Below are 24,249 nucleotides of genomic sequence, written 5' to 3'. Positions count from 1 at the left end.
GATAACTGAGAACAGCGCTTATGGCTCCTATTAGTTTCCAGTAGTATGCAGGGTTGCATTTCTTCCCTGTTGTTTGAGATGTGGAATTTGTTGTTACATCAAATAAACAGGAGAACTTGAGAGAAACAGCCTGCATTTGTTTTTGGAAAGTCACTGAAATTAGAAAAATGGTTCTAGTTAGTTCATGTTTCTGAAAAAACAAAACAGGTAAGCTTTGTCTGCATCCACTGACAAAGATGAGAAGAGTTGGGACTGTATTTCAGATTAAGCAAGACTAAACTGGCATGATTCATTCATTTCTGCTTTACCTGATAAAAGAGAACCCAAGGAAAACAAAGGGAAGGGGAGAAAAATGCTAAAAGGATTTTATCATCTTGAGGGACTGCCTCTCTGCGCCTTCTGCCTTTTCCCCCTCTAGGAAAGAAATAGCAATGGCTACAATGCAATGCAAATACAGATCTCTGGAAAGCCTTCACTTTTCCGCAACTCTCATGTGCTGAGAAGATTTGCAGTTGTTTTTTCGTTGACATTCATTGTGATGTTCTAGAAGGTATGCATGTATGCAGGCAGTTTGGGCACAGTACTGCAAACTGACATTTTCACCTGCCATGTGGCAACTTATTTGCCTATCTGTGTGCTTTGTCAGACTAAATTATTGGATAAACCCCGAGCATGCAGACTAAATTCTTTGGTCTGGTTTGCACGAAGATTAGACTGGATTCTTCAGTGGTCCTTCTGGCCTTACAATCTATGCCTCTTTTGTAAACCACTTTAAAATATGTGTTGAGTTCAAATGTTTTCCTGTGTTTCATTAAGGCGAGATGCTAAGATGCTGCCCAAACTGAAATCTATGCATTTCAGAAGTCTAGTAATTCTTTTTCATAAAACATTCCACAGATGTTTTCCCTGGAGCCTGAAATTTTGTTTCAAAGACCCTTTCAGCAAATACTTCTGTGCTAGATTTATCAGTGTGTTCATGTACAAATGTGGTTTGGGGTTCAATCTTGCAAACCTACGGTGTTTGATTGGTCAGTTTTAGGCTCTCATACGTTAACTTTGTGTTAACTCCTCTGTTTTTGCTAATTTCAGTGCAAGAGCATGACATAACTATTCATCCAATTCTTCCACCATTATTTTTATTGCACATTTCATAACATTCAGGATTCCCACCTTTCAGAGGCTTTTTTTTGCAATATATTTTTGTCCATATCTTCTCAAAATATTATTACAGTCATCAGTTGTTAACATTTCCCCCAGCTCTTCTGGTAAGGTTTCTGATGTTGAACCAATGTGTCTTTCTTGCTTCCACGTTGGAATGCAATGTCCAACTTACAGCTAGAAGCAGTGGTCATTTACAGTTTTCATAATAGTGTATAATACTACCAGTAGATCATGTCTTAACTTTTGAGGGGAAACAAAAACAAAACAAACAAACAAACAAACAAAAAACCAAAAAACCAAAAAAACCCAAACAAACCAAAGAAAAAACCCACATATTTGGCCAGTTAACAAAGGAGTGAATTTCCATTATCAAACTTCAGTATTTCCATGTGAAAGAAATAATCATTGAAAAGAAGCCATTTAAGCACTTAAAGCCAGCTAGTTAACAGATTTTGTTTACTGCTTGCTCAAAGCCTATAAAGTCATGAATTTAAAGAGAGCCTTTTAATGGTGTATGCAAGAGTTTCCCAAGTCCTTAAGAATTTATCTAAAGAGAACTTTTGTGTATCAAGCTGTTGGAACAAGGCCCGCTCTCCAAACCCAGCACATCATCATACAACACCACCTCTGTTACATCATCATATTTACCTTGTGTTGTCCAGTGTATTTTCCCGTTTCAGGATTAAAGTGTTTCTTACGTTCACTGCATATCTGTGCTCAGATAATCACCAGTGCAACAGTTAATAGAGGAATCATGCCTGAAGCTCCAGATCTAAACTGTTTGTTTGAAATTCATGAACGATTTATACTCCTCAAAACTACATAGGTTGTGCTGGCTTATACTTGTTTCATGCTTGCTTTTCCCCATCCACTAATCCAAGTAGAGAAAAAAAGTTAATTTTTAAAATGACACTGAGGTTTCCAAAGTGTTCATTAATGGACAAAAATTGTCAACTACTGCAATGTAAGTGAAAAAAAAAATAATTTAATATAATTATTGATAAAATAGTCATTTATAAAATTACAACTGTCATAACATTCAAAAAAACAGAAGCCAAGGAAAAATACAGAGGTTTGGTAAATTTAAAAAAATACCATTTTGCTGTTCATATTCAGGCTTCCTCTCCTACAATTCACTTTTAACTTTTCTCCCAAAAGAAGGGAAAAAGAACACTAAATATCAGAACAAAATATATATTCTATGCTAGTGTTTCCACCTGAAACTACATACCGCCTCTGTCATGGTGAAGAGAGAGAAAGAGAAAATATTTGCAGAGCCAAAAAGATTTCATATGAACAACCAACCAACCACATTAATCTTTCAATACTACTTTGGAGAAGAAAACTAAATGTGTTGTATCTTCCAGTGTTTTTGTAATTTTGGACAGAACAAAGTGTTTATCTGTTTAAAGAAAGAAATAAAAAAAAAAGGAGAAGGAAAGAAAAAAAGTGATACTTTCCAGAAGGGCAGTGCAACTAAATTCATTAAATGATTTTGAGACCATTTAACACTGTGATGAAAAAGAACCTTTTAAGTACCTGGACTGATATAAGTATATACGATTCTAAACAAAAAAAAGCGCTTCATTTTTGCAGCCCTTTAGTATTTATACCATGAGTAAACACAGCTGAAAAGAGTCCCCTTGCAAACATGCAAATGAAAAGAATATAGAACATTAAACATGGCTTTTAGTATTATCAGACTTAAAGAGTCCCGTGAAAACAATAATCTCTTGCTCTTCTCAGCATCCCCCTGCCAATATTTTTGCTGTGACCTCCTGCAAGGTAATACTTGTGGAATGTATCAAGATGTCTGGGATAATCCTTCTGGGATAATCCACACTTTAAAGTGGTGGTGAGGGAACCTTATCTAGTGCTCTGTTGCATTCAGGATCTCTCATACGCCCTTTCTAACTTCATGCTGGGTGATAGGCATTTTATTTATACAATGGCTAATTACAATAGATGCCTTAATTACTGTCTTGTCCATTGTCATATTCTGCTGTTTTAATGTTTAGAACCTCTGAATCTCGCTGGGGAGAGCAACTATAAAACCTGTCAAAGCAAACATCAATTCAGCATATGACTTTGCTATTTCAGAATGCAGCCTCTGAAATCAGCCTGTTCCTAAATATCAGACTAGAAGCCGGGTCTTCTAAGAGTGGCAATTTATATGCTTCCCATGTGAAAAATATAGCAGAATGAAGAGAAACAAGACCATCAATTTTCTATCTGCGTTTCATATAATTAACACAATTCCTTCTTCAAAAGGAATCTCTGAAACTTCCTGTTCTGAAAGTGAAAAGCATTAAATAATTTACAGAAATAACATTTTATTTTAGAACGCTTAGCAAGATTTGCATAATTTATGTTTAATAAAATCAAATAATTAAATGATTAGAGGCTAGAAAAGCATTTATTTTCCTGCTTATTATCTTTTATCCACTGCAGTTATTTTTCTCAGAAATAAAATTCAATGAATGAAAATGAAACAACTGCTCTAGGTAGTAGAATTTAGATTAAAAAATATGAAGAATAATTTCCACTTCACCCATGAGAAAAATAATCTACAATGACATAGTCTACTTTCTACTACAGTCTACTTTCAAATCAGGAAGACCATTTTTCCTTAAAGGTCAGGTAGATTAAGCGTGCACCCTTTCCTGCCATCAGCTCCAATCAACTTGCTGACAAAGACACACAGAATTGTTGGTCACATTCCCCCCTCCCGTGCAAATGCATGAGGTGGTTGGTCTGTCACTGTCAAAGATACTATTTAACCTGTTCTGTAGCAAGTTGGGCTCTGCCTGTAGCTTTCAAGAATGAGTGATGAATGCTGTCTTGTTGCCACGATTCTGATCCTGAAGACAGAGAGGGAACAGTTTTTGTTTACAGTATCTTTATTTTCTGAGTTGTACAGCACAGGTGAAAGGGTTTTCCTATGCTTGCTTTTTTCCACTTAATATAATCATTCAGAATTCATTACCACTACTTCCAATTAGATAATTTTCCCATTCTACTTAAGAGAAAAAAAAATTTCCCCTGTCTGTTAATAGTACGTTTTTCTGTTTTCTCAGTTAGTGGTCTGCATGTCAGCATTATGGTGTTCCATATGGTTTCAGTTTATTGTACAGTTTTCCACTTTATAAATAATTTAAATGTGAGATTCACTGTTTGCTCTGACAATGAAACACAGAAAGCAATTGTTTCTGGTTTATCTGTAATTTTTAGGACACATTTGTCCTTTAAAAATATCTTGTTTTCTCCAGTGACCATTTGCTATATGCAATTGAATCAAAAGAAAAAAAAAGCCTTATTTTTTAAATACTAGATTTAAAAATGAACATGACCTTAATATTAAACTGGATTGAATTCATCCTGCTGAAATAGGACAGGCTTAACCAGACTAGTTCCCAGGAAATGTTTTAAATCACCAGGCATTTTAATAACAGCCTGTACTAAATTTAACTGGTCCTTTATAAAACTGATGCTCATTATCTCATGTTTTTAAATTCTGTAATGCATTATTTTTTTTGATATTTCCAATTGCTTCACCACTGACTGTTTAGTTTGTTCCTTACACAGTTTCTCTGCAGTTGATAATAACACTTGTATCACACATCTGTACTGAGCCATATCTCCCTCTAGCACAGGGGAGGAAATCTTAATCCCTATTTCCTGCTGTCATCTCTCCTCCTAAAGAGGCAGATCAGTAACAAAGGAGCTGCAGTTCTCATAAAACTGTCCAAATATTAAAATGGTTTAATCTTCTACTAGGGAAAGCCAGAGAGTCTCACCACATGCCTTACTTTTTACTGCACTTTGATCCTTTGTGCAAGCTATAAAAATTCTGCATTTCAGATCTGTGACACTTGAATGAATGACGAAAAAATCCAAGAATATGAAAAAATCCATTATCTCCTTCAAAATGGTGCAGAAAATAAAGGATAGACATTTTATTATGTTTTGATTTGATTATAGATTTCTCTTTTGTCTTTTATTTAGAATCCACTGTAACACGTAACAGTGTCAAGGTAAGAAAACTTTTTTTATCCTTCTCAGGCCCCAGAGCAAGTGTCTACATGCATATTAGCTCTGAGATATGTTATACATGAAGTGATTCCTGTTTTAGTTGATTCTGTACAACCCGGGTGAAGAATTATTTCTCTCTCCCAGAGCCCCATGCAAACAGAGTGAGATTTTGATCTGTATAAACAAAACCAGTGAGGGAGAAGTGAGGAGTGCTGTAATGAAGGATGTGTACAAATGGCCACGTGAAGCCTGATCAGAGAATTGGGTGTCTAATGGGAGATGGAATAAGGGAGCTTGAGGGAAAGAATTCAACAAATTGGACAAAGGTATAGAGATCCCTTTCCTAGCGTACTCTCCCAGCTTCTGACAGCTGATGATTTATGGACTTCTTGAGCAAGTAGTCTCCTCAGGAGCACCTTGCTTATTAACTATTCACACACCCCTGAGTAATTGGTCCAACTCCTTTTTTGACTTCCAGACACATCCATCAGAAATTACAGTGTATGATAAAATATTCCTTGTTGGTTTTAAACATCCTATTTAATATTTTGAGTAGTATTTGATCTTGTGTTGTGAAAAACAGCAAATCATTCCTGATTCACCTACTCCCTTATATTTACAACTGCGTAGACATCTGTCCTACTTCCCTTGTAGTCATCAGCTTTTCCTATTCTGAAGACCCTAACCTTTTCAGTTCCACCTCAGATGGTTGCATTGCCTAGTTAAACTTCTCACCTCTTTCTCAACCTTTCCAGTTCTGCTGTATTACCCATTTCTGGCACTGCATCAGGACTGCATGTGAAGTCAAGGCAGAGGTGCACAGATGGTTATACCGAACAGCTCGGGCAACTGCAGCACCTGCTCGGGCAACTGCTGCTCAACTCCCTCCTTAGGAAGGAAGAGGAATTCTTACAAGAAAAAACAGCCTAAAGTCATTCACCAGCACCCGTTTTCCAACTAAAGCAATCATTTTCTTCGAATTACAGTAGTACCAGAGAAATTTACGATTTGGGGGAAAATTCATTAAAATTCTTTTTTAGATGATCTGATAGAATCTTGCTTGCTTTTATGGTTTTTTTGTGCTCAGGTATAAGAATGATGAGAAGAGTCCAATTCTGGCAACTTGGAGATTTGGGCTAGGCCATTTTTATGTAATTTGTTTGGGTTGTGGTGATCATTTGCTTGTCTGTTTTTTCCCAAGGATAATAAATATTATGGGATTGTATTTGAATTGCAACAATGGCAGATGAAGACTCTCTTTTAAAATTTAATATAACTTTTACATCAGTTAACCCATTTTAGCTTTCCCCTTGAAATGTTTTCTTACCACACTGCCATCTCCAGCTACATCTTTAAGCTTTTACTCATTTTAAGGACAGGAATCCACACTTGTTCATGTTAATACAGAGCAGAGGAGCTCATCTACAGAGGTGCAGTTCCTGTTCACCTGCTCCCAGAGACTGACAGGCAATCCCAAATGAAACTCATTTCCTCCTTACCCCGAGGAGGAAGAGAGGTGGCAGGTTCCAAAGACAGAGTTTGGCTCTTCTTTCTTTTTGTTTTCTTTCTCTGGGGTTGTAATAGACAGCTCTCAAGACAAGCTATTTGCTCTGTGAACAGTTTTCCAGTAAACAGATGTTAAACACTGCCTATACAATGATCCTATTAAGAAACAGCATCACAAAAAACCAGGGACTGTAAAGTAGCAAACATTGCCTTCTAATAGTCAATTACATCATCTCCATCTACTGGCCAGAAGAAACTAGCTGGAGCACAGAGCTGCTGAACTATAACCACTGCATCCATACACTTCTTTGCCCTAACTATCAAAAAAAATTAGCAATTTTGGGGGGGGTTTTGTGGGTTTTATTGTTTGTTTTCCAGGAATACCAACTCCTAAACAGACAAAACTTTACAGTAAAAATGTCTCCTGGTATTTTATTCTCAGATATTTAAAAATGATGATGTTGCACAATTTATTTCAAGTAATTCAGGCAAGGTTATCTTCCCTGATTCAAGATCCTGTGTTACATTATTTTTCACCAATTGGAATCCAAAATGCGAATTATATTCCGAGCTTTTTTTTTCTAGTTGAAAGATTAGCATTAGTTTTTAAGACAGTATATGAATTGAATATTAAACCTTTTAATTAATTTACATCAAATCCTATCACTGCAAGATAGGAGCGTGCAGGTATTAAGGAACAGAGTTTTTTTTAACAGCACACATTACATGAAAAACCCTACTTCAGATATACTTAAAACAAAACTTTCTCTTGCTACTTAGGAAAAAATCAGCCACATATTTAATGCAGAAATACTAAGTTGAAGTAATATCCCTTGTCTTTTTTTCTCCTTACCCACCATCAAAAGACACTGGCCAACTGCCATAGGTAGCAAGCAGAGGTAATGGTGTTGGCAGAGACAAGTGATGACTTTCCAAATCAAAACTGACTGAAGTTAAACTTCTAATTCCTGTCAGTCACTGTGAAGTCGGGAACACTTCACTATCTACCCTGGTTAATGGTCCTCCAGGGAACGCCTGCTAACATGTATCCTTCCCACTCCTCTGGAAAAAAATTCCAAAATTCCATTCCAGCAACCAGTATGGCTCATGTGGTGCCACAGGGGACTTCTGAACCTCCTCTGCTAGCAAGAACACACACCACCACATCCTCCAAAAAAACCTCCCACCAAAAACCCTCGAAAGCATTCACTGGTTCCTGTTAAATTTTCACTATCTATTGCTAAGGAAGTTAAATTCCACTACCTGTACTCGTGTGCATGTACATCAGTGTTACATCAGCTTAAGTTATTCTTAAACCAAGAGTGGTAATAATACTAAACTCAAAAGACATTCTGATTTCATGGTTTACCAGGCAAAAAAATTCCCTGCACCTGAAGTGAGGTCATGGGCAGCTTATGGAGTAATAAAGAAAAATCATAAAAGCCATAACTGACTTGTATCTCCTAGGCACTACCTTACCTTCCTGAAAACATATAGAAAAAATATAACTGGTCTGAACCAGAGTGATAGGGAAAGATCTGTTGCAGAGATTGTAGAAAGTCTCCTCAGACCGGAAACTATAATTCCTTGCCTCCAAACCAAAGAAATTAATTTCACACAAACCCCAGCCTTGCAGGAGCTCATCAGGAGGAGATACCATCCCAAGGTGCCTCTCTCAGGCTGGTGAGAGCTGAGAGGTGACGTGGCTTCTTCTCTATCAGGTAATTGAAAAGATCAGAATCAATTCTGTGAGCAAAATCTGTGAACTCGTAACAAATGTAAAGACCAAATATTTGGGCCTCATGGTCTGTGAGGAACAAGACAGTGCCTTTTTAAAAGCAAATACTCTGATACACAAAAGTGATCTAAAACTCGAGAGAAATCCAGATTTCTACTGGAATAAGCATATTGTGATTGAGATTAGCATTTTTGTATTCAAATATATGAAACACACAACTTTCATGTCCTGAGTTGGCCTCCATTCCTCATCTCCTTTGCATTATAGAAGATGCTGTAGAAACCTTTTCCTGAATGAATCCCATGACTTTTATCCAATACTGAGCCCATACCTCTGAAGTCTCAAAAGATGTTAAGCCGTGCCGAGAGATTTTCCTCCTTGAAGCAACACAAACACTTTCATTATAATCAAAAAGGGAAAGGATCTGTACTAAACAGATGCTTATATCCTGTTTATTGCTTCTTGGAAAACAAGTAGTGCATTTCTTGAAATTTAAGATACTGTTGAGCCCCACACAAGTAAGTACCATTAGCTAAGTTAGCAAAGTAAGAGCAAACCAAATTATTAAATAGTAAAGGCTAAGGCTGCTTCCCAAAGATGCAAAACAAAATTCTTCTAAGTTGAAAAAATGTGGAGTGGCTTTACTTTTGTGTTATTTTTAATAGCACGCTCATTGTATTTGGAAGACTCAGTATGTGTGCACCCTTATAGATACCAGTAAGGCAAAAATAAAGCTCCAGTTCAAGAGCCTAAGGCAGCTACAAAGCCAATACATACAGGCATACAGAGAGTCAATAGGAATTTCACCTTCCTTAATTCTTTATTTCATCAAAAATTCCAACTGTGCAACACATTTTACTCTCATGCATGTACTCCATACATGAGACTGATAGTTCTAGGTGTGTAGAGAACAACAGACAACATTTGGCATAACAACAACTGTTCTATGCTGGGGAATACCAGCCCTTGCACTCAGCATTACTTTGAAGTCTCTGCAGAGAAAAAGCAATGACAGAATGCCACAGCAGCACACAAACCCCATGTTGAAAGCATGAAGTCTACAAGTCACTTTCTCACATAGATTTTGCACAGGATTCTCAGGGGGATCTTGTAGGCAAAGCCAGGCAAATGAGACTAGACATTTATCTGAATATCTGCCATGAACAACCTAGAGCTGCAAACAAAAAGCAAGTAGTTTCACCTTCAGAACAATAAGAACAGATGGGAGTCTAGATGGGAACTCACCCACACTTCAGGAGATGAGCTACTTTTCAAAGCAGTGCTCATGAACAGTAGTTACTATAATATGCTTATTAAATAAGCTAATGGAACTCCAGCGCTGGAACAGCGTCCAACAGGTGAGGAGTTTTCTAGTTGTGTTTTACTGCTAAATACAACTTTGAACACTTGTGTGGATGTTCAGGGTGGATTCAGTACCTCTTTGTTTGACCAAAGCAGAGCACTGCTATTGTCTGCAGTGCTCTTTATGCTACATTAGGTACATCTCTTAAACCAAGCAATAGCTGAGCAGTTTGTTAAAGCAAGATTGGAGTTATACCCAGGAAAAATGGTTGAATTAAAACTACAGCCCTTCCTGTATCAGTACCACAGTCAAGATTACTTCAGCTCCTTCCTAAGGATGACACTATTTTTTCATAGCTGCAGATAAAGCTACTGTTCTGTTATACTTTCTTTGGGCAACAGTACTTCAGCACAGTGGAAGAACAAGAATTGTTGGCTGCTTAAAAATTCTGTATTAAGGAACAAGAAAAGCCAAGATTATTGAACCAGACAGCTTTTAAATAGGTGGAAAGGGAGTGTAGAGTTTTAAAAGGTTGTGAGACTTGAGAAAAATGCTACAGGAGATTTTGGATTAACATTGACAACTTCAGAGGGGGCAGGCAAGAGATCTCTAGGTATGCCCTGGAACCAACCTACCTGGCAGGCTGACACAGTGACTCAGTGCCCTTTGCTTTGACAAAATGCACAAAGTTGCTCTGTGCTGGCTCTGGCATACAGAGCAACGCAATCTCCTGGTTCTATTTGTTCTCTTTATTTGGACTGAATGGAAGAAAAGAAGATTAGCTGATCCACTAGGAGAGCAATTCAAACGCACTACAATTTTCTCCATACAGTGTTAGTTCAAAGAAGGAAAAAAACCCCTAAGCCTGAAGCTTTGAGAAAAAGTACAAGTATGCCGCAGGGAAAAAAATTACATGTTTTAGACTGAGGGGAAACTGAAAAAACAAATACTTAAAAAAATCAAACCCCACAAACAAGAAAGATGATGGATATAATATAGCCCAATTGTAGTCAGGACCAGTGCTTGAGATAACTGACCTGACTTACTGGTTCTCTCATAGTATTGGTATCTAATCTTTAACATGTATCTTTGAGATGCATAAATGCTTAAATTTCTGTCAATACAAGATTAACAATACTGAACAAGATGAAAACTGGACCAGAAAACTGCCACAAACTTTGTGGCACTGTTTCAGTTGCCTCTAAACAAACTACACCATCAACTCAGAGGGTTAAGGCAGTGTGTCTCAGAAATATCTGGATATAATGGTCCTGGGCTGGTTTTGGTACACCTCATTCTGTAATGTTTTCTTTTCTGAAACATTTCCAAAGACAAAACTAAGTTTATTCTTTAGTAAGAGAGGCATTTATTACAGGTAAAGTTCTACCCTTTCTTGTCATAAAGGAAGAAAACTTGTACCCTCTTTGAAAATATTTTCTGTTTCAAGTGACAATTGAGGTTGACTTGAAGAACGCTTCAGAAAAAACTGAGGTTTTCAAAGATCGATATATAAACTAACAGCTTTGAAGTAACAGACTGTAAAAACATCACTCACCTTTGTTAGAAATCAGACACTCTATGCTTATGTTTGCTGGTAAATGATGTATTGCTTTCGCAGTACCAGAAAGACCTGAGAAGGTTTTTTTGATTCTTTCAGGTCAGACTGTCAATTGCATGATTGTTTTAAACAAAACACAGGCTACTGTAACAGGATTGCTGCCTGCCAGGTCATGTTGCACATTTTCAGCTGGAACAACACTACAATTTATAAAGTTAAGAAATGCAATTTCATCTGAACATGAAAAACATTTTAAAGTCAAGATATGCAAATTTACTGTCATACAAGGAATGCCATTAAGTCTCCCTTCTACACATTTGGGTGAAAAATTTGTTAAAAAGTCAAGAAACAAAAAGCATAAAATCTGTAATAGGCAACAATATACAAAGTTTCAAATATAAAATCGAGACTTGTATAGTTTGTTATTTGCATTTTTTCACAAGAGTAAATTAAAAGAACCACACATCACTGAACTTCTACACAAGCTTCTCGTGTTTCAATGTCATTTATTGAGGAGTGAATGAGATACTGTCAGACATGCCAAAGAGACTTCACATTCAAGGGCTGGAAGCTGAACAGCTTTCCTCATTGAGTCACTGTACAAGTTGTTTTTGGGAATCGAAAGTGCAATCAATGAGGTCTTCATGCTCGATGTTTGTCTTCAGTTTTTCATATTTTGATCTACTAAGTTGTTGGGCAGAAGGACACTTTCTACCCTACAAAGACTCACACTCCAATTAATACAATTAACACTAGATGTAGAGAAACGTTTATCTGTTATAACGTACATCTACTGCTGAAGATCTTATGTCTAATGAGAAAATTCATCTTGTTTCCCTTTCACCATCGTATGGATGGCTTATACCGTTAGAAAAATACTCTTCAGTGCTATTGTAGGGTTTACAGGAAACTTCTTCCATGTGTGGGATAGAAACCGTTTTAAACACCATTCTGAAAGAATGCTTCTCCCTGCTGCCACTGCCTGTAGGTTGCAGAAGAATGGCCTACACGCACTACAGTTCTGGTTTTACTCAAAAAAGAAACAAAAGAAACCTAAACAATAGGGTAAACGTTTATTTGGAGTTAGTTTTCTTGCAGATGATAATTAAGGCCCTTCAAGCAGAGTTTAGGAGCTCCTGTATGGCTGCCTGTTGATCTGCATTGAGCTGTGATATGCATTCTGTCCACAGTCCTCCGGATGTCTAGAAAACAAATGAGAAGTGGTCTTTATGCAGGCTGACAAGCATTCAAGGCACATCCTAAACTTTCCTGTGTTTACAAAGCTCAAAATTCACTCAGCTTATTCCTGTAATACATATGCCAAAGAGAAGAGACTGACATGTTCAGTTACATGTGGTGCTACAGAGGTTCAACTTGAGATGCTGCAGAAGGCTGAACAGCAGCAAAGTAATGGATTTGAAACTCATGGGAACTCCCTAAAACTAAGTGGGCCAATTGATAACTGATACTTTTATGTTAACCACAGCCTAAATCACTTGCTCTGTGCTGCACTGAAATTAACAGATCAATGATCAAGACAAACTGAACCCTGCCTCCACACGAGAGTGTTTTGGGCACTGGTGCAGCAGTAACACAGCTTCAAAGTGAGTACTGTGATTACAGCATGATGTGCTATGGATGCTATGTGTAGATGTGCAAAATTCGGCTGCCAACACACAGCATTACACTGTAGTGAAAAGAAAGGTAAATTACATCCCAGAGAGACGTAACAGAGCATTTATCTGGGTAAATCCATCATCTGTGTTACCACAGCCCTTAACTGAGACATCAGCTTTTAAAGCCACATCAGTAGGCTGGTTCTAATGGTATCAGTACATGCTGATAATAAACAAGGTTGGAAAAAAAGTATTTGTTCATTTATCAATAGAGACTAGAAGCAACTGGCACCCTGCTTTCTTGAGGATGATGATAGGAAAAAAAATTGCAGGTGACTGACTATAGGTCTTTAGATTGACTTTTGCGATAACAGTATACTTGAAGTAAATAAAAAAAAAGTTTAATTTATATTTGTTATATTTTATTTCCAGTTATATTATAATGCCCTTTTCTCAAACAATTAAAAAAAATGGATTCACAAAATTCAAAAACAAAGGCTCTCAAGTTTAAGTTTGTGGTTTCTAGTTTTAAATAACATTAGGCATTTTAGACTCTCAATTTATGATGAAATATTGCAAAATTAAACGTGCTCTTCCAGCATTTGTGAAAAACATTTCAATTGATACTTCACACTGAAATATTTCTGGCCTGAGATTACCGAAGCATGAGGAAAAAGTTTATGTTCAATTCCAGTTATGACCATGATGTTGCTCATGTCAGACACTGGCAGTAAAACAGTCAAGTCTTTCACCCAGAATCTAGGAAGCAGCAGCAGGCAGACTTGCTAGCAACTACATAGCCTTTAAAACTCCTATCACAGGATAAAACATTTACAGCGGTTTACTAAAGACAAAATATTATGTGTGAGGAAAGAGAATTGGTAACGGCGTGCTAAAACTGTATTTTTTAAAAGAGATGACTTTTTTTTCCTCCACAGTATGAAGGTAAATCATTTAGCCAATGATGAAGTCTTGTTTCATATTAATGTTCCTGTCATTCCTGGCCAAAACAAGACTTTGCTGTACATAACTAATCTACACATCTGTGGGCCACTGTATTGTTAAGAATTAATTATTATCTAACCTTGACGATTTGAGGTAAAGAGAGCAAATGCATTAGCATACCCTAATACAAAGTTCCATTCCCAGACTTTAAGTACTAACAGCAAGGACCTGTATCTGTCAGCCAGAATCTAGAGCAGCACTTAACACCACCTTCACTTTGAAACTTTGCTCAATTGCATTCTCTTTATGTCTTCAGAATTGTAACAAGTAATTTTCTACCAGACATAATGGATCTTGCAGGCTGATACTGATACACTCATCCAAGTGAAACCTTTCCAACATCAAGTACTCCTAAAATTCTTGGACAGTAATAGAAGAGCTCCCTGTGTTTTTATGAGCTACATGCTTGCCAAGCACACTTCTTTCTAGCATTAGGTGCTACATCCACCTGACAACATTTGGCCCTATATGAGATCTGCCCTATTGCGCTATCACAACGCTGTAGGGAAATGCTGCTTAAATACTTGGACATCCCCATCACCATAAAGTTACTCATAGCATAAAGGAAGTAAACCTTAAGGCAGTTCCCCAAAGGCAGGGAAAGCACTGAGCAGCCACCTGTATTTGCACTGGGTTTAAAAAGGCAGTAGTAAATTACTTGTGGTTTGCACTCATTTTCTAGCACAGGATCCAAGCCTCTGTTATATTAGTAAGTCACCACAGGGTGCTGGGGACCCTTACAAAAACCATGTCTTGAATCAAACCCTGCAGTACACAGTTCACTGATAAAAGGACAGAGATTTCTCTCCAGATTTTAATTTCTGATTCAGAAAAAAATCCACAAGAAACTAACACTAACTTGCATGTTAACTGCCTAGCTGCACATAACTACATTTTTTTTCATTAATAAGCTTTATTCAAGTACAAATTTCACCAGGTTTTATCATCAATCATTCAAGGAATGTTCAAGGATCTCCAAGAGCATTGGTTGAAGTGTTATTCTCCAAGGAGTCAGTGCTCTCAAAACTGGTTTAACAGTTTGGTTACTTCTGAAAACAGATTCTAAATGGTCCCTCTATACTAAAGCAAGCATTTATTTACCTGCACTTGGCGAACAACATTAGCCAGCCGCTTGGTACATGGATCTTCATGTTTGATAGCTTCATGAATTTCACCATCCGCAATTATACCAAGTATTCTGGGAAGGTTGGAGTTGTTGGGACCGAGGACAATTGGGTTATTGCTGTTACAATCAAAATATATATAGATTACAAACAAACTAATGCTTAACTAATTAAGGTAAGCATTTTATATGTAAGTGGACTGATTCTGTATCTTACTCTAGAGCTGCTTATTTACATTTAAGTTTCACACAGCTGAGTAACTACACACAGCTTTTATACCTGCTGACAGAATGTTCCCCCTACTGTTAATATTTAACCAGCTGATTCTCTAATCAGCCTAAACTTTATCAGGATGAAGTTCTGAACTTTACAGAACAGCTGAATTCCATGCAGATGGAATTGTAAATAGTGTGACAGAAATACCCTGCCTAAAAGGCCTTATTCCTCTCTCTCCTCTGTCTGTCAGTGCTGCAAGGGGGAGGAAGTTGCATGACTTGTGTCAGGAGCACTAGTAACTTCAGCACTCTGCCAGCACTCTTACTGACACAGCAAGCGAGCAGTTCTGCTCCCTCTTTCCAAGCAAAACGTTGGAGTAGAGGAGTATTAGCAACCAGGAATCTGTGTGGAAAACATTAGCTACCTTCCAGCCCTGCCACCTACCGCTGCTGGAAAACAGAGGCTGTGAATGTAGGACTGGCAGATCTTCAGGGAAGTAGATGGCCAGGCTGAGCCACCTGCACAGAGCTAGTACTGCAGTTCTCCATTTCTATATACCTGTGTGCATGCACAACTGTCAGCATTATTATGGTGTCTCTACACAACTGTTCTATTATCAGTCTAGGGACCTCAGTTGCCACCACTCATTTTGAGACTTTGCACCAAGAGATACAAGATATTCACAAAGTAGAAGAGACTGCAGGAAATCTAAGTTACTTCCTTTCAAATTATCTTCTCTAAAACATATGCGGATTAACTTGGCAGTTTCTCAGTTTTGGAAAAAGAATGTAATGAAATAACTTGCAAACAGGTTTACTTTCTGCATTAGTGTGGAGACTTTGCCTTACCTCTCCAGTAAGTCACACAGATAGTTGAAAGTATGAACAGCTTCTTCTTTGTCTTCATGAAGTGGAAGCCATGATAACCAGTGTGGGAGGACTTCTTCAACATTTATACAGTCAGGCTTGAACTTCATTATCTTTCCTACAGCTGAAATGCAGTTTTCTGTTGCATTGACATTCTCTTTGGTTTTGGCATCTGGTGACTGAATGACTCTCACCAGCAGTGGAAGCGCCTCTAATTGTTAAACAATACAAGAATAAAGTTTAATGCATGATGAAGGTATGCTTTATTAACATCACAAACTCTACATGAGACAATTGCACGTATTAAAACCAGTATTTTTTGTGTCTCAAGTACCAAAATACAGTAATTTTAATGTTCAACTACTTCTAGGTTCTTCTCTGCTCAATAATTATCATATGAAAATCAAACAGATAAATAAAGCTCTGCAAGGAAACACAAGAGAACAGATGGTGCAAAAGTCTGAATTTTCTTTAGAAGTTCAAAAGAAAAAAAAATCTTCCTATGTCTCTCAACTGGAGTTATGCAATCTAAAATATAAAAGACACTGTAATTTCTAAGTAAAAACACAGATAACAAGCATTACCTTTTTAATCTAATAGGTTCTATAAACAAAGGATGAGGAAAAGCACTGCTAAGGAGACATTTACAATAATGTGAACTGTAGTGCATGCCTACTGTACATCTGTTGCTTGTGTGCACATATATATATAAAAAAATATATACACATAAATATATATATGTATGTATATATGTACACACACACACCTCTCACCACTAAAAGGTGCCCTAGGAAAAGCTCATAGGAGTAATCTCATCTGGTGAATCAAGCTAGCATGGTTTAGATTGCAGCAAAGTCAAGGAAAGGAAATGCCTTTCAATGAAGGAAAAATGCCAGTTTTCTTGCTGGGTTAATAGCAATTATATTTTTTATCAGTCACATGGGTAACCACACGCACACTTCTAAATAACATTAATGTCATGTGTTTAGTTACTAGTGTCCACGCACACTTCAGAGCACTCTACATGCATGCAGAACAATTGTTATTGTGTTCTTCTGCTAAAAATAAAATGCTAAAGAGGTGAAATTCTAAATCAGCACAGAAACAGGTTGTGGAATTGTGCAGAAAGCACACTTCAAAATAACTCCAATTACTGAGGAAGAGCAAGATCTTGCACTTCTGCATTTTGATGAGTAAGTAGCAGCTTTGCAGTTAAAGAATACACAATGACCCTTGCTATATTAATTCCACTGAATTATATTTTTGAAAAATTCAACAGCCATGGAAAAATATCATTAACCCTAAACTAGACAAGGATACTTTCATGGGGCTGATATACATTACAGAACTGCAGAAACATTGGTCATCAGATTCACTAGCTTGTGTATCAAATGCAGGGTAATAATGCTGGATTATTATGGAAAGCAGAATTTGTTTCAAAGAAGTCTACAATCTCCAGGGCAAGCTGGGTCTGCATTTTGCATCTCAAGTTTTCATGACTGCTGAAGCTAAAACTCATCTGTGTTTCTTCACTCCTTAACACTAATGGATGACTTTGTAGGTATGCATGTCCTTGTAGCTGTAAAATTAAAGAGGGCACCAAAATGAATCTGTATAATTTCCTCCCTACAGATTAGCAGACAGATAGTTTTCTTCCTGTTCATACAACAGACCCATTGCACATGGGTGTTGGTTTAGATAATCCTTAAAAAAACCTTTTGACTATGAAAGACCATCTTCTATCATAATAATAGGTTTTTTCCAATTATTGCTCCACCAAATTTTGAGGGCATTGATGTGATTTAGAAAGAAGCCCATGCAGTTGATTAAACAATTTTCACAGAGAACAGATGATTATATTCTTCCACCAACATAAGAAATAGAAGCAACATTGATGGTTGCATCAATTGTAACCTTGTAACCCTATTTAGCAAGCTACATTGTTTTTCTTCCATTTTATTTCTTTGCTCTTTACTAATTCTGTTTTTAGTGCTTTTTGTTTCATCATAATGTAGCTCATGTGCCACTTACAAGTTCTCTCTATATTCCTGGATTTTTTCAACTGACTGTCAAAAATGCTTCACGTTAATAAATTAATACATCTGCTTTTTCTGAACAGACTGATACAAACTTGCAATAGAACAATAGGTCAGCACTATATATCAATCAGTAAAGAAATTAAGTTATAAATAAAAGCTCACAAACGTGATGTTTTTCAGAGAAGACAGCAAAACCCATGGGGTAGAAAACTTCTCATGCCATGGATTTGCTTTGTTTCTAATCACAGCACATCTTCATCTATTAAAATAAATTACAAAATTCTTTCATGTATGTGCAAAAGGATTTAGAATACTTTTGAGGTGCCTGCTAACAAAATGTATGCTTAAAGGAAAAAGGTTATTTTATCTAAAATTCAATAAAAGGAGAAGTCAAGTGTCTGGGTTTAATCAGGGATTATTTGTCCAAATACTAAGAAAAGGATCAAAGATGTTACGAAGTTTAAGTGGAGCAAGGCAAAATCTAATCAATGAAAAATAAAATTGAGACTTCAACAGATGCTAAAAAGCCCCAAAAGTTTCAAAATCAGAACTGTCTAAACAATTCTAAATGTTAATGCTCTTAATGTGCCACTGCTGCTTTTTCCTTTTATTTTTTTAAAAGACACCTTGATTGTAACCATGTAACAATAACTTACATTAACAATGAAAATTACAACCCTGATTGATGTAGGTAAGATTTGTGTTAAAGTCCTGATTTATCCCTATCAGATGATTCATATTTTCTTACATCGTTTAATTCAGCTTTTGCTAAAGATTCATGTGAAATACATATTTGAAATACAAATTTAGCTAAATATTTTCTTAAAACAAAGGAAAAAATTATGATACAGGATGCTACTTAGTGTGCAAAATTAACTCTGGTGAATGGCAAGAAGAGTGCAAGCAAACAATAATTTCTTTCAATTTAAGATGAATTTGAAGTTTTAGAGAAACACGAAACATTCAGAAAGAAAGCAGACCAAGTATTTCAGATAAGTAGTACCACACTCATTTCATTTCTTACTTAACAGAAATCAGGCTCTTTCTTCATATGTAACAGGAAAGCAGAGAGCCACATTAGTTGTATTCTACACTATTCCTTAATACAGGTCATTTGTATAATTCTTCCAGACATCCAAGGGGTTTTGCATTAATATGCAACCCCCTTAGTATTAATAAAAAGCATCTACGAGACAGGTGTGTATCAGAAAGCTGTTCTTTATGAAATTAACATTTGCATGTCAGATCATATCTTAAAAAAGAATATGTTATATCAAGTTTGCTAAGCAGTAAGTGCTGCAACAGAAATGCTAAGCAGAACAACAATAAAAGCCCAAGGAATTCAGGTACTTTATTAAGCCATCATTAGTCTACCACACAGGTTATACTGGCAATCTATTTCACTGCCAAGGGGAAGAGACCTCATCAACCAAAAGTCAAGCAATTTTTATTTCCTCTCACCCAAATCACACGTTCAAACAGTTTTATCAGATGCAGGTATGTACCTGGGCAAAAAGGACGGTAGCCATCCCCCCCAAATTGTGCCATGACTCCAACGCCGTAGGCAGCTGCTTGCCTGACCTCTGGGCTGTTGTCACACACGGACTCCAGCATTGGCCTCAGGAAGTATTCTGCATACTTGAATGAGGCTGGGCTGCAGTGCTCTACAATGTCATCAAAAATGCACAGCCCCCACTGCCGGTCTGGCCACGGCCTGTGTGGACACTGCATCAAAAACAAGTAACATTTTACACACCTTAAAATTTTTATGCAGCCAATGATTATATCAACAGAACAATCAAGGAACAGTGGTCTAGTACTTTTGTTAAAATCTTCCTGGATTAAACTGAATCCTACAAGCATGTAATTTTCTGCAGTTACACTTGCAGTAATATCATAAACAAAACAAAATAGAGATGACTATCTGAACTTACTGAAAGAATAATGATTTTCAGCCAAATCATTTACACCTCTATTTCACATGCAATTTTTCCCCAAGAGTCTGCAACACTTTTTCGTCCCTCCTCTTGAAATCCATTGTAAAGAACATTGGATACTCTCAGGAAAATTAAATTTCTCAAAAGAGTTGTATGTGTCAAAGATCCTGGGTCTTGAAATTAGAAATTTTAAGTAGCACAGCAGCGCAGCTGCTCAAAAAGCATAAATAATCACTTCAGTCTTCATCCAGAATGATTCTTCAACCACACACATCTATTTTGTAAAATGGCAATTGCTACATTCTATCTACCAAGTTCTCTAAGAGTCCAGCATGGAAGACCTATTAACACACCAGAAAAAAAAATTTAAATTCAAATCAAAGGAAAGCAAGGTACTTACAATTAGGTTGACAATTAGTGGAAGTAACCTTTCAAACCATGGCAGTACCTTCTCCTTGTAACTGCTGAATATTGAGTGCAAAATGTCTGATACTTTTGTCAAAATATAAACATCACTGTCATCCTGAAAGGAAAAGGATACAATTCATGTTCAGACTAATTATCTTTAAAATTGTGGAACTCACATGAAATGCCAAGGTGTCTAAACTAATGGAATAAAGTTGGTTTGTGACTTTTTTTGTAAAACAAAGGTTTTCAAGTTCACTATTTCAACTGTTAGTCTAATTACAGAATAACAGAAGCACAGAATGGTTTGGGTTGAGATGGACCTTGAAGTTAGTCTAGTTCCAACCCCACTGCACACACAGGGACACCTTCCACTAGACCACATTGCTCAGAGCTCCATCAAACCTGTCCTTGAACACTTGCAGGGATGGGGCACTTCTCTAGGTAACATGTTCCACAGTCTCGAGGCACATCACTTGTTACTGATTTCATTTTGGACACTGAGGCACTGAATGGAATTCTTTGGACATAGCCATCCAGTCAATTCCTTATCTGCTGAATAGTTCATCCATCAAATCCATATCTCTCCATTTAGTGACAAGGATGTAGTGTGAAACCCTGTCAAAGGCCTTGAGGTAAGGGCTACATAAACATACTCTGGGATCAAAGGTGTATAACCAAATGTTACTGATTATCATATGCTAATTCTGTCAATATGGCAAGTGACATTCTGGTGCCACTCATTCTTTCACAGCGTAATGTAGACAAGTCTTCCTTCAGACTTCACAGAAAAAATACAGCAAACATTAAAACATTTTAAAAAATGCCTTGCAACTCTGTTGCAGAGTATGGATTCAGTTTGTCTGAAATTGCTGCTTGCAGTTTCTTTCATTATCAGTATAGAGTGAAACATAAGGAAAAAAAAGATTACCAAACCATCTAAGTCACCTTCTACAAGAATGAACAGCAAACATTTCAAAGAAGAAAGGAAGAAAAATCAGGAAAGGGTCTTGGTTCAGAACTTGACATTTGTTATTTTTTGATCCCAAGCAGTATGAAGGCAACAGATATCTATCCTCTTGAATGCTGGCCTAACGTTCCCAAAGGAAAGGGGTTCAAGAACTGCATTGTTATTAAAGACAGTATTTACATATGGGTGCATGATTTCTTAGGATACATTCTGGAGTCTGCATACAGGTTAAACTCCTGTAATCAAGCTTCACACCTGCATTGTGTGGCAAAAAAAGTTTCTTAGTTCTTAAATTTACTGAGCATCTTTTGTCTTATGTTAGAAGCAGCAGTGATTTATTATTCTCTATTACCCTCTCCATACCAATAATGATCTAATAAAACTATCATATCTCTTCTACAATCAGCCCCAAACTAAAAAGTCACTTTGGTATTCTCTCCTAAGAAAACACATTATGCCAGCTATTTATCCTGCCATCCTTCTTTGATAGTATTTTTGGGCTATTCTTTTTAAGACAGGCTCCTGACATGACATACCAGATGTCTAGGAATCAGAGGTATGCTCAAGGTAAAGAGCCATCAAGCTCATAAGGCTGAAAGAAAAAGCAAGTCAGCAGGGCTAGGCCTTAGAATAAATATTCTGCTGTTGAATCTGTATCACTGATAAAGTCATCTAAGAATTGTTGAGAGGATGAAGAAAATAAAAAGCTATATCCCAACCTTCTTATTTCAGTATACTGGAAAATGAAACCTTTCATATTTTCTAATTCACACATGTCATGTGGTTCATTTCTTACTGAAGTTTTGAAGGACTATAGTAACAGAACATTCTTCTAGGAAGGAGTAATTCTGAGGATGCACTATGCTTTAACCAGGTAGCATAGCATATTTGTGTAATGCATTTCTATCCTGGTGCTTATAAGTGAAAAAGCTCCCCAAATCAACTTACTTCATCTTGTAATGACTCTTCAACTTGTTCATCATAGTCTTCATCTTGTCTTTTCACTAAATTCAAAAAAAAATTAAACCATTATCTTTCTACAAGTGCATAAGAAGCCTGTGAAAGGGAAAAAATTATGCAGAAACAAATTTAGAAAACAGGAAACAGTAGCTGAAGATGCAACAGGAACTTTCTGTCTTTAAGAAGCTTCAAAGAGCTTTCACAGAAAAACAAGAATGAGCCAGCTCATTTTAAGAATGTGTAAAAGCACATTAAATAAACACACCAGCTTGTCCATGAAGACATGAAAAGTGCTTAGAAACAAGAAACTACCATTGTTTTAAGAAAACTGTTAAGACTTCAGATGAAAAAAACCCACAGAAAAGACAACACAAGATACGTGCACTGTCTTTCAAGTAAATCTGTCCATCAACTTTTGATTAAACTACAGTATTGCTCCAAATGATGCCATCTTCATACTCCCAGAGCTTGCAAATGTAACTCATGGCTTCTGTTTTTCAAAGCCCAATTACCTTACATAAATACACAAATTAAGAAATCTAAACTAAGCTTTTTTTCTGTGTTCAGAAATAATTAGGAGTTCTGCTTTAAAGAACAGCCATATCACATGTTAACAGGACATAACGTTAACTTACCCTGTCTTAATTCTTGATTTTTAAAGTGCTCTTCTAGTTTTCCTTTCAGTATTCCCCCAAGTTCTTCAAAGTGTTCATTGTTAAGGCATCCATCTCCCATTACCTCAATACACTTGTGAAATAAAATCATCAGTTTTTCAGATTTAAGTTACATGAGCAGTCTTAATGAAATCTAGGCACCCAAAGAAAATTAATACATGCTCTGCTTTAAGGCAGAAATAATATTAATAAAACATTCATACTGTAATCAATGCTCAAATTATACAAGTAAGGCATAACACCACTATACATTTCATGCCCATAACTTCAGTTGCTTGCAGTTAAAATTAACAAATCTGATAATTGTTTTAGGTTAATACTTTGATATTTTTGAAAAAAAATAGAACTTTTTCTGTCAGCTGTAACATTTAAAGTCAAATCAAATTTCACGTAGAGGAAGCCTTGCATTTATTCCAGCCGTGTAAATGAACATCAAACACAGTCCTTTCTTATGGCAAAAAGCTATGGACAGTAACACCACAAAATTTGTAAAGGATAACATTACCTTTGCAAAAGAATGCATTATTTCTGAGAGAACATCTGACTCTGGTTCTGTCCCAATGGCTTTGATGAGTGCATCACACATGAAGTGCCACATCTGTGTGAGGTACTCTGGCCCACGGACACGAGCACATTCAAGAAGGAGGGGCATCGACTCTGCTGCTGCCACTCGGACACGTTTCATTATTAAGGAAACAAAGTAATCGAATCCAACATAAAGTGCTTTGAATTTAAGCATCCACCACTATGATTAAGCTCTTAGTTTTCTACTCAAATTTTTTTTTTTATTAGTCTCCTGCATTTGATTTCTTAAGTAGATACAGATTAAATCATAGGAAAATTAAACTGTTTGCTATTTCAAAGTGGCTTCAAGCCTGTTTCAGGCCATGACAGAAAAGCTGTTCAAGTATTCCTTTGCTTTTTTTGGCACAAACATCACTTTCTCTACTGATGGCTTATTTGAAAAGAAACTATGGGGAAAAGTAGGATATTTTGCCTAAAACAGTGTGTAAACCAACATTCTCTGAAACAATTTCTGCTATAAAGTCACAGAATATTTTAACACTAACACTTCCAATTCATTTAGGAAAAAGTAAGCAGGACTTTGATTCTTCCAAACTAAGTTTCTGTTTTCATGG

The 24,249-nt window shown here is 36.7% G+C and overlaps 1 protein-coding gene across 1 annotated transcript in view; it reads right to left on the bottom strand.

Annotated features, from left to right (window-relative positions):
• Positions 1-11,787: 11,787 nt before the first annotated feature.
• IPO5 (importin 5) overlaps positions 11,788-24,249 on the bottom strand; it is a 37,486-nt gene continuing 25,024 nt past the window's right edge. Inside the window, exons 18-25 of the mRNA XM_018071230.1 lie at positions 23,616-23,788; positions 23,072-23,183; positions 22,425-22,480; positions 20,502-20,624; positions 19,670-19,889; positions 16,108-16,336; positions 15,021-15,162; positions 11,788-12,500 (exon numbers count right to left, since the gene is read on the bottom strand). Of these exons, the coding sequence (XP_017926719.1) occupies positions 12,414-12,500; positions 15,021-15,162; positions 16,108-16,336; positions 19,670-19,889; positions 20,502-20,624; positions 22,425-22,480; positions 23,072-23,183; positions 23,616-23,788 (1,142 nt within the window). The 3' untranslated portion in view covers positions 11,788-12,413. The remainder of the gene's footprint in view (positions 12,501-15,020; positions 15,163-16,107; positions 16,337-19,669; positions 19,890-20,501; positions 20,625-22,424; positions 22,481-23,071; positions 23,184-23,615; positions 23,789-24,249) is intronic.

This window comes from Manacus vitellinus, unplaced genomic scaffold (assembly GCF_001715985.3).
Source record: "Manacus vitellinus isolate BGI_N305 unplaced genomic scaffold, ASM171598v3 scaffold_2_pilon, whole genome shotgun sequence".
In the NCBI taxonomy this organism is placed as follows: Eukaryota; Metazoa; Chordata; class Aves; order Passeriformes; family Pipridae; genus Manacus; species Manacus vitellinus.
The sequence above is the reverse complement of the archived record's forward strand: the minus strand, read 5'-3'. Positions and strand labels throughout refer to the sequence as shown.